At 35.9% G+C, this 12,181-nt stretch overlaps 1 protein-coding gene across 2 annotated transcripts in view; it reads right to left on the bottom strand.

Moving 5' to 3' along the window:
* Positions 1 to 541: 541 nt before the first annotated feature.
* The window catches only part of CCDC126 (coiled-coil domain containing 126), a 41,212-nt gene continuing 29,572 nt past the window's right edge, over positions 542 to 12,181 (bottom strand). For both annotated transcript variants that reach the window (XM_045495088.1, XM_045495087.1), the window contains one exon: positions 542 to 2,319. In XM_045495088.1, coding sequence (XP_045351044.1) covers positions 2,135 to 2,319 — 185 coding nt within the window. In that variant the 3' untranslated portion in view covers positions 542 to 2,134. The remainder of the gene's footprint in view (positions 2,320 to 12,181) is intronic.

Here is a 12,181-nt window from a genome sequence, read left to right as displayed (position 1 = left end):
TCGTGACACCCTTTGTGTTAATGTCCTGATTAAGATTAATTGAAGATATAAATACTACAGTATGACCTTTAAAAACTCAATAGTAAACTTCAACTTGAGGGTACAAACCTAGGAACCACCTCCGATCATAATCCTCAGACTTACTCCCATCAAATCCTGAACTCAAACTCTCCTACCATGAACAAAGCAATTTTCCACTGTTTTCTTTTGATAAAACAAAACCCCCAGTTATCTAAGATTCCCTTCAATCACTTACCACTTTTAAAAAAATTTTTTTTTCAACGTTTATTTATTTTTGGGACAGAGAGAGACAGAGCATGAACGGGGGAGGGGCAGAGAAAGAGGGAGACACAGAATCGGAAACAGGCTCCAGGCTCTGAGCCATCAGCCCAGAGCCGGACGCGGGGCTCGAACTCAGGAACCGCGAGATCGTGACCTGGCTGAAGTCGGACGCTTAACCGACTGCGCCACCCAGGCGCCCCAACACTTACCACTTTTTAAATGCACAACCACCATTAAAAAAAAAACTTATCACACCTTGTAAGTACAAATAATATATTTTATTTCATCCCTGAAAACAAAAACAAAAATGTCTACATCTAATAAGACTGAACAATTATTCCAAACTTCAACTGGCAATGGTATGTAATTAATTTCTTCACATAGAGTATAGGGAAAAGAGTTTAGAAAGCTACCTTTCATGAAACAATATTTTCTCATACTTATTTTAATAAAGCATTATAATTATTGCTACTATGTGTGGTAACATATTATAATAATAAACAATACAATATCCAAAACTAAATTCAATATAGCCTAAATCTAAAAGCTAGCTGCACTTAAGCAGTTATTATAGAGAATAAATACTATGAAATACAGGGCACCATATGGCAATTAAATTTGCTACAAGGGAAATTTAAATAAAGTTGTACGTTGCTCTATACTAGAATTATCCAAGATTAGGATCTCTTGTGCTATATACAATAACTGTTTTCCTGAAAAGAGAGTCAATCTTCATAGCTTAAATTAAATGCTCTTGTTTTTAAGTGGTCATTATATAAAATGAATACCTAATATATCTTTTACACAAATCCACAATTTCATGAAGCCAGATACTCTTACATAATGTTAACATTTTCCAAGCAATTTAATGCAGCACAAAATACCTTTAGTATACACACCTGGCTAAAGACCTTAAGCATCCCAGTCTCACAACTGTCTCCCCTTCCACTGCCAACATAACAAAAGCAAAACTTACCCAAATACGGAAATAATGTGCTTTCAATAGCACAGACACTCAAAAGGTTAAACTTTTAAATTAATATTCATGTATGTGAAAAATCATGAATTAATACTTTACTTAATTTTAATCTCATCATAAAAATATCTTTTATTCTTCAAGGTATATATAAGAAAATGTTTTTATGAGATTAGAGATTCCTATTTTTACATTATTTTTCTCAATGTTTAGAATAGGTTATGGACAGTGGCTACTAACCATCTCAAGATTATAACCTTACAAATGTAATTTTTCAAAATATACAATAATTAACCTCCAGTTATTCTGAAGGCTAGTGCAAATGAAGACATTCTTTGGGTCATGATTTCAAAACATTATTTTCAACATTATACTTCCTTTCTCTGCTTATAATCTGAGTAACAAAATATAGTACTGGAAGTAAACACATTTTCTAATAGTATTAGTCTAACAGTTAAACCTATTGAGAACAAATGACAAAATGATTCAATAACAATATTCTCTAAAAAACATGTTACATATTTAAATAAATATTTTATAGAAATGAACCCATGTCTTTCAGTGTTTTTGTTTCACCTCCATCCCAAACACAAAAGATTTATACAAAGATCACCTACCTGCTTACTACATCAACCATGTTACCAAATTCCCTTTAAGGATATAGTAGTACAGCATTGAAGAGACTTGCCTGAAAGCAAACTAATAACTTTTAAAATTTATATACAGAATTAGAGCTCTGTGAATCCAGCATATTCCTCAGAAATGCGTAGGGCTTTTATTGTACAGTATTATTCTATCCTAGCCAGCAACTTAAAAGCTTTCTGCCATAGGATATGATCCACGGTGGATGTAGCAGCACAAGGTGATCTTCAACTGCTATCTAATGCTGCCCGATGCATTGATCCTTTTATTTGTGGTTACCGGCACCAGGTTTCCACTTGTGCCATTGGTAATGTTGGTTGCCGAGCCGTTCACAACAATATAGTCCACTTTGTTCTCCAGCTTTACCAAGCGTTGTAAAATGTCATCTAAGAGGACAGCAATTGTTCTCTTTAGATCCGCTACAGGGGAAAAAATCAGAATAAACTGTATTAAACATTGATAGAACACTTAATATTTGTATTTTCCTAGTTTGAGAGGGGGGATAATGAAACATTACTGAGTCATCAGAGAGAAAATATACTAGAGAGAAAGCTCTCATACCACAAATAGGAAAAACCCAATTGTGTAAATCAATAGCACCATATACAGACCTTCCTAAAGGAATTTCAGAGTTATAAATGTGAGGGCAACTCTCACCTTCTAGTGCAATAAAACACATTTGAAGTATGGTTCAAAACTGTATTCCCTTTGTAAGCAGTTTGTAAAGATGACTGTGGACTAGGCAGGTCAGGTAAAACAAACTAGGTAAGTAAGTAAGAAGTTCAATGAAATGCAGAAACACGAAACCTGGATTCTCCAGAGGCTGAAATGTGTGTATGAGTGGGGGAGCCTAGGATCAGGGCAGATGCCAGGAAACTGATTAGTGCAGTAGAGATAATAACAATAGTTCCAAGTTAAATTTCTTCCAGAATGACAGGGAAGTTTATATGTCTTTGGGAGATTAAGGGGTTTCAATAGAATCTACCTAGAAAGAATGAAATTAGGACTTTTCCTTAGAATTATTTTTTCAAGTTTCCCAAAGGCCCCTGTACATATGAGGTATTCAGTAAGTGGCAACTAATATTGTTATTTTTTGCTGATTTCGAACTAAAAAGCAACTCAAGCCCTAATATGTGACCAGGGAAACAATCATCTAACCACAATTGATAAATTTGCTGATGGTTCTGTCACTAAGAGATCAGAAAAAGCAAAAGCAAAATAAAAAAGATACATTGGACTTCATCAAAATTTAAAACTTTTGGGTATCAAAGACTATTATCCAGAAAGTGAAAATAACAGGCAGAATGGAAGACAATATTTGCAAATCATGTATCCGACAAGGGTTTCATTTCAAAAACATATAAAGAGCCCTTAAACAACAAAAGGATAACAACTCAATTTTTTAAATGAGCAAAGGACTTGAATAGACATTTACCCAAATAAGATACGCAAATGGATAATAAACACAAGAAAAGATACCCAACATCACAATGAGATATCACTTCAGGATGGCTATAATCAAAGAAAGGGAAAAACAATGTGATACTGGCACAAAAATAAACATATGGCTCAGTGGAACAGAATAGACACTCCAGAAATAAACCTGTGCTTATATGGTCAATTAATCCATGACAAAGGAGGCAAGAATACATAATAGGAAAAAAGTGTCTTCAACAAATGGTGCTGGGAACACCGGACAGCTTCAAGCAAAAGAATGAAACTGGACCACTTTCTTAGATCAGACACAAAAATAAATTCAACATGGATTAAAGACCTAAATGTGAGACCTAAAATCATAAAATTCCTACAAGAAAACATAAGAAGTAATTTCTTTGACATTGGCTATAGAAACAGTTTTCTACGGGTGCCTGGTTGGCTCATTCGGTTGAGCGTCCGACTTTGGCTGAAGTCATACTCTCACATCCGTGGGTTTGAGCCCCGCATCGGGCTGCTGACAGCTCAGAGCCTGGAGCCTGCTTTGGATTCTGTGTCTCCCTCTCTCTCTGCCTCTACCCTGCTCACACTCTGTCTCTGTCTCTCAAAAAACAAAATGTTAAAAAAATTTTTTTTAAACAAACAGTTTTCTAGATATGTCTTCTCTGGCAAGGGAAACAAAAGCAAGTATTTGGGGACTATATCAAGATAAAAAGCTCCTGCACAGTGAGGGAATCAACCAACAAAACGAAAAGGCAACCTACTGGATGGGAGAAGTGATCTGCAAATGATATAACTGATAAGGGGTGAATATACAAAATACATAACTTACACAACTCAACACCAAAAAAACAAATAATACAACTAAAAATGGGCAGAGGACCTTTGTAAATATTTTTCCAAAGAAGACATAACAGATGGCCAACAGATATGTGAAAAGATGCTCAACATCACTCATCATCAGGGAAATCCAAATCAAAACTATGAGATATCACCTTACACCTGTCAGAATAACTAAAATCAAAATAAGAAATGACAAGTGTTGGCAAGGATGTGGGAAAAAAGGAACCCTCGTATACTGTTGGTGGGAACTCAAATTGGCACAGTCACTGTGGAAAACAGTATGGAGGTTCCTCAAAACATTAAAAATAGAATTACCATATAATCCAGTAATTCTATTACTGGGTATTTACCCAAAGAAAACAAAAAACACTGATTTGAAAAGATATATGCCCATCTATGTTTACTGAAGCATTATTTACAACAGCCAAGACATGAAAGCAACTCAAATGTCCAGTGGTAGATGAATGGATGAAGAAGAAGAGGTACATAAATACATAAGGGAAAATTACTCGGCCATAAAAAAGAATGAAATATTGCCATCTGCAATGACATGGATGGAGCCAGAGCATATAATGCTAATTGAAATAAGTCAGACAGAAAAAGACAAATACTGTATGACTTCACTCATACGTGTAATTTAAGAAACAAAACAATTTATATTGTGCACCTGAAACTAACATAACACTGTATGTTAATAATAATTCAATAAAAAACATTTTTTTAAAGAAACAAAATAAGCATGGGTGAGCATATGGAGAAACTGGAATCCTCATACACTGCTGGTAGAAATATAAAATGGTCAGCCACTATAGAAAGTAGTTTGGCAATTCCTCAAAAAGCTAAATATAAAATTACCACATGACCCAGGAATTCCACTCCTAGGTATGTATGTACCCCATAAATTGAAAAGAGACTCAGAGATACTTGTACACCAATACTCACAACAGCCAAAAGGTGGAAACAATCCAAGTGTCCATCAATAGATGAAGAGATTGACAAAATGTGGTATATACATGCAATGGAATATTATTTAGCCATAAAGGATGATGTTCTGATACATGCTAAAACATGGATGAATTTAAAGACATTATGCAAAGTGAAATAAGCCAGACAAAGAAAGGGACAAATATTGTATGGATCCACTAATGTGAACTACCTAGAATAGACAAAATCATAAAGACAGAAAGTAGATTAGAGACTACCAAGGGCCAGTGAAATGGGGAAACAGCAAGTTCTTGCTTAATGGTTACAGTTTCTTGCTTAGAGTGATGCAAGTTTTAGAAAGTTAATAGTGATGGTTGTACGACACTATGCATTAATGACGCTAAACAGTATACTTTAAAATTATTAAAACAGCAAATTTTATGCTACATACATTTTACCATAATGTTTAAAAGTGAAAACAATGAAAAAAATCAGAATGGAGTAGTGAGAATAGTGGTTGTGGGTGGTAGCAGAAGGTGATGAGAAAATGCTTATCAAAAAAACAAAACAAAAAAATCAATGTACTATAAAGTTAGGGGAAAACTTTATTTGGAAGAATGAGACTCTACAAAAAGTATATCTTCTGGCATCGTTCATCATGAGAACTTACATATTCTAGTATGGCAGAAATGTACAAGAAAAAAAAAGTGTGAAAAAAATCCTGTGACAAGTATTTAGGGATGAAATGTCATGGTACATAAAACTTTCAAATGGTGCCCCAAAAAACAAATACATTTGTATACAGAAGGAAAGATAAAAACAAATGCAGAAAAGTTTTCAGCAAATGGTGAGTATGGACAAAAGATATAGGATGTTTATTATACAATTTTCCCTAATTTTCGATAGACTCAAATTTTTCAAAATAAAAAACTGCAGAGAGGAGACCTTTCTTTATTAAGATCTTCCAATCAAGAGTTATAATAGTATTGGTAAATAGGACAGAATTAAATAATTTTTTTAAAAAATCCTTCAGCAACAAGACTAAAGGGTTTTTCTCTGGAGGTTATCTCCAGGACAGTATTTGAAGAGGTAGCAACATAGGCCAGAGAGGTCTAGAAAGAATAGAATGGGGTGGAGGTAGGGGGTGAAGGGGTCTACCAGCATGTTAACATAAAATGAAGCTAAAGCTGGGGTGCCTGGGTGGCTCAGTCGGTTAAGCATCCGAATTCAGCTCAGTTCACGATCTCGCGGTCCATGAGCTCGAGCCCCGCGTCGGGCTCTGGGCTGATGGCTCAGAGCCTGGAGCCTGCTTCCGATTCTGTGTCTCCCTCTCTCTCTGCCCCTCCCCCATTCATGCTCTGTCTCTCTCTGTCTCAAAAATAAATAAAAGTTAAAAAAAAAAAATTAAAAAAAAAAAAGAAGCTAAAGCCCTAGGATGTTTGACACCAAGCTGAGGTGTGACATGAATTATAAAGGTAAGCCTAATTATTGATCAGAATTAAGTTACATAGCAATTAAAGGAAAAGGCGGGACTAATGAGAAACAGCTATATGATAATTTTATTTTAACAATGTCCTAAGCTGTTAAATGTATCCTTTCAAATATTCTAAAATCAAGTGTTTTAATAAAACATTACATGGGGCGCCTGGGTGGCTTAGTCAGTAAAGTGTCCGGCTCTTGGTTTCGGCTCAGGTCATGATCTCACAGTATGCCAGAGAGAGCCCCACCTGTGCTGGACTCTACACTGACAGCTCTCAGGACCTGCTTGGGATTCTTTCTCCCTCTCTCTCTCTGCCTCTCTCCTGCTCATGCTCACTCGTTCCCTCTCTCTCTCTCTCCCTGCCCCCACCTCAAAATAAATAAACTTTAAAAAAAATTACAAAAAACTCAGATTTGGGGGGCACCTGGGTGGCTCAGTCCATTAAGCACCCAACTTCGGCTCAGGTCATGATCTCACAGTTTGTGGGTTTGAGCCCCACGTTGGGTTCTGTGGTGACAGCTCAGAGCCTAAGGCCTGCTTCAGATTCCATGTCTCCCTCTCTCTGCCCCTCCCCGCTCACATTCTCTCTCTCAAAAATAAACATTAAAAAAAAAAAAAAAACTGTTAAAAAAAAAAAACAACTCAGATTTTTAACTACTTTGCTCCATGATATAAAATTAGTTAGTTGACAAAGAAGAATAAAATTAATGTTTCCTGAACTTGGGATTCTTTCGAATATACCAAAACTCCCTTTCTCTAAATTCACAATATAATTTTATGTTTACATCTCAAGGGATTGCATATTTAAAGAAATTTATATTATATGGGAGTTCACAGTACTCCATAAACCCTATTAACTAAAGGTGCTGGTAATAAGAACTCTTTCCATAACTATGAGCCCTGTTCAGAAACCCTAAAAGCAACTTGAAAGCAACCATATCATATCCAACCTTTTACCCTCAGTTCACCATTTTGACATTTTATCACACAGTAGACACTGAACAAATGTTTGAAATAAACATTTGCTGAATGTCCAATTCATGTGTTTGGTAGGTGGTATTGTTGAGATTGACATGAAGGATCAGATTTAGGAAAAGAGCCTTTTAAGGTTGTTCTATTTCTGCTTTAAGCTTCCCTATTCTGGAAGAAAAAATCAAATAGTTTATGGGGGGCAGGGGGAAGGAAAGAAAGAAAAAAATGAGCTGTAACAAAGGCACATAATAGATACTATCAAAATAGTACCTAGCCCAATTATTTCACTGTACACAAAAACCAAACGGAGGATATAATGCTACTAAATATACTAAAGATATTGGATATTGGATATAAACAGATTTTAACTCTACTAAACATAATCAGGGACAGTGAGACATAGCAGAAAGCCACTCTCATACCAAGGAACAGAGGGAGAAAGAAAGTAGTGATGTAACCAGAACCCAAGTCCAAGGAAAACCACCAGTGGAAAACAAAGCCAAGGCAGGCAGTCTGGGAGAAGCTGGTGCTACAAAAGAGACACCACCTCCGGCAGACAGGGAGGAAGAAAAGTACCCTAGCCTTTCCTTTGGCTTACTTTCCAAACCCCTGCCAACGCCCCCCACTGACTCAACCCAGGCAGAAGCTAGCTGATCTGGGAACTTGGAAAACACTACCTACTCAAATCACCCTCCTTTGAGATACAAAACAGAAGAGAGAAAGGTAAGTGAAGGACACCAGGAACAGGACCAGCACAAACAGCAAGTATACATGCCTTTGTGAACCCCATACTTAGGTCTGCCTTGATTTATCTCTTATTTACATCTCAATAGGTTTTACTGTTTTTATTATTATGAGCTGCCTCAAATCTGATAACTAGGTGTGTCTAGTCAAGGATTTTCATATCTATATTCATGAGAGATATTGGTCCATAGTTTTTATTTCTTATATAACCTTTGTCTGATTTTGGTATTAAGCTAAAGCTATTTTCACAAAATGAACCTGAGAAATGTTCTCACCTATTTTCTGGAAGACTGTGTGGAATTCATATTCCTATTTAAACTTCTGATAGAATTCTCCAGTGAAATCATCAGGGCCTGGAGATTTCTTTTTGGGGAGTTCTTAAACTATAAATTAAACTTCCCTAATAGGTATAGGGTCCCCATGATTTTTATATTGTACTTTCATTTTCATTTAGTTCAAACTATTTTTTAAATTTCCCTTCAGACTTCCTCTTTGATCCATAGATTATTTAGAAGTGTGTTTAGTTTCCAGTTACTTGGAGATTTTGTTACTGATTTCTAGTTTGAGTTCATTGTGGTTAGAGAACACACTCTGTATGATTTTAATTCTTTTATATGGATTGAGGTTTGTTTTACAGCCTTGGATATGATCTATTTTGGTAACTATTCCATGGACTGAAAAAACATGTATATCCTGCTGTTGTTGATAGAATTTCTATACATGTAAATAAGATCCTATTGGTTAGATTGCGTTCTAATGATCTTCTGTATCTTTGCAGATTTTCTAAATGGTTCTATCAGTTCCTGAGAGGGGGATGTTTCAGGTCTCAATTATAATTGTGGATTTACCTATTTCTCCTTTTAATTCCACCACTTTGTACATACAAATTTAGGATTGTTTTTTCTTCTGAGTGGTTTGACCCTTCTATGATTACATAATGTCCTTCTCTGACTTTGCTAGTTTTCTTTGCTCTGAATTCTACTTTATCTGATATTAATGGAGCCACTCCTGCTTTCCTTAATGTTTGCATGACAAATCTTTTTCTATCCTTTTACTTTTAGGCAGCTGATATTATTAAATTTGAAATAAGTTTCTTGCAGGGAGCACATATTTGGGTCATGTTTCCTAATGCAGTCTGTCAATCTCTTTTAACTGGTATACTTAAAACAGATTTATATTTAATGTAATTGTTATATATTAGTACTTAAATCTGCCATTTAATTCTTTGTTTTGTTTGTTCTGTTTTTCACTTCCCTGTTTAATTTTTCCTGCTCTCTTATAGGTTATTTGGAATATTTTTTAGAATTCTTTTTTTGGTTCATCTGAATGTATCTTTTTGTACAGTTTTAGTGGCTACTCTAGATACTGTATCATGTATATAACTTACCAGTCATTTTACCAATCTGAATGAAATACATAAGCTTTACCTCTCTTTACCATCTATGATGGTTCATTATATGTGTCAACTTGGCTAGGCTATAGTGCCTAGACAAACAAATACACCATTCTGGATGTGGTTTTGAAGGTAGTTTTTAGATGTCATTAGCATTTAAACCAGTAGCCTTTCAGTAAAGCAGATTACTCAATATAATGTAAGTGGACCTCAATCAGCTGAAAAAAGACTGAGGTTCCAGGAAAAGGAAGGAACTCTGCCTCCAGACTGACTGGCTTTGGACTCAGGACTATCATGTTAACTCTTGCCAGAATTTCCGGCCTGCCAGCCTACCCTGAAGATTTTGACTTTCCAGTCCTCACAATTGTATAAACCAATTTCTTAAAGTCCATCAATCTCTCTGTTCTATTTCTCTGGAAAACCCTAATACACCATCCTTTTATCCTACTTCCATTTATATTGTCTTAAATATTTCCTCTACACACATTTAAAATCACCTCAGCACTATAATTTTTGCTTCAACCATCATAGTTTAGAAAACTCCAGAAAAGGAAACCTACTGAATTACCCTTATTTTTATTTACTATTTTTTTTTTTTAATTTTTTTTTTCAACGTTTATTTATTTTTGGGACAGAGAGAGACAGAGCATGAACGGGGGAGGGGCAGAGAGAGAGGGAGACACAGAATCGGAAACAGGCTCCAGGCTCTGAGCCATCAGCCCAGAGCCCGACGCGGGGCTCGAACTCACGGACCGCGAGATCGTGACCTGGCTGAAGTCGGACGCTTAACCGACTGCGCCACCCAGGCGCCCCTTTATTTACTATATTCTGTCTTCCCTCCTTCCTGATAGTACCAAGGTCCCTCCTTTTACCATGTTTTTATTTACACTTCCTTCAGCCATCTCTTAGATTAGGTCTGCTATTCTTTTCCTTCATCTGAGAAGGTCTTTGACTTCCCCTTTCATTCCTGAAGGATATTTTCACTGGATATAGAATTCTGTATTGATAGTTCTTTCCTTTTAGCACCTGAAAACATATTTTATCACTTCCTTCAGGCCTCAGTGGTTTCTGATGAGAAATGCACTGTTATTTGAGTTGTTTTTCCACTATAAGTAAGATGTCATTTTTTTTCTCCAGGTGCATTTAAGATTTGACGAACTGTTATTTGAATTATTTTTCCACCATAAGATGTCATTTTTCTCCCCAGTTGCATTTAAGATTTTTTTTTCCAGTTGCTCTTTAAGTTTCAGAAGTTTAATTATGATTTATCTTGACATGGATTTTAGGGGGCTTAGCCTGCTTGGGGTTCACTCAGCTTTTTTTTTAAATAAGTTTACTTTTTTTAATGTTTATCTATTTTTGAGAGAGAGAGAGAGAGAGTAAGCAGGGGAGGGACAGAGAGAGAGAGAGAGAGAGAGGATCCAAAACAGGCTCTGTGCTGACAGCAGAAAGAGTGACATGGGGCCTGAACCCATGATCACAACCTAGGATCATGACCTGAGTCAAAGTCACGGGCTTAATTGACTGAGCCAAATAGGTCCCCTTAAGCTTCTTGAATCTGAGGTCAATGTCTTGTCAAATTTAGGAAGTTTGCAGCCATTATTTATTTATTTTTTTTAGTACTTTTCCAGCCCTGCCCTCATTCTCCTCTCCTTCCAAAACTCCAATGACACAAATGTTACATCTTTTGTTATAGTCTCACAGGTTTCTAAATCTCTGGGTTTTTTTTTTTTTTTTCTCCCAGTCTATTTTTTTCTCTTGTTCAGATTGTGTAATTATATTGTTCTATATTCCAGTTCACTGATTCTTTCATCTTCATTCTGTTAAGTCAATCTGCTGAGCTTTTTATTTCAATTACTGTACTTTTCAGTTCAAAAATGTCCATTTGGTTATTCTTTATATGTTCTATTTATGTGCTGAGACTTTCTATTTCTTTGTTGAGGCTATTTTTTCACTTGCTTTGTGTAAATTCCTCATCGAAGCACTTTTAATAATAACTGCTTTAAAATCTTTTTCAGATAATTCTAATATCTATCATTGGTTGTCTTTTTTCATTCAGTCAGATATTCCCAATTCTTGGTATGAGAAGTGATTTATATTTGAAACCTAGACACTTACATATTAGTTTATGAGATCTTGGATCTTATTTAAACCTCCTATTTTAGGGTCACCTGAATGGCTTAGTCAGTTGGGCATGTGACTCTTGGTTGCAACTCAGGTCATGACCTCAGTTTGTGATTTCAAGCTCCACATTAGGCCCTGCGCTGGCAGTGGGGAGCCTGCATGGGATCCTCTCTCTCCCTCTCTCTCTGCCCCTTCCATGCTTGCTCTCTCTCAAAATAAATAAATAAACTTAAAAAATATATGTATATGTATGTATACATACATACACACACACATATATCTACATATATGTATATATAGATATGTTTTACATGACTTTCTCCGATGCCACTGTGGCAGGACAGAGGGGTACCCCTTACTATTGCCA

Source organism: Leopardus geoffroyi, chromosome A2 (genome assembly GCF_018350155.1).
Source record: "Leopardus geoffroyi isolate Oge1 chromosome A2, O.geoffroyi_Oge1_pat1.0, whole genome shotgun sequence".
Lineage (NCBI taxonomy): Eukaryota > Metazoa > Chordata > Mammalia > Carnivora > Felidae > Leopardus > Leopardus geoffroyi.
This window is presented reverse-complemented; position numbering and strand designations above follow the sequence as displayed.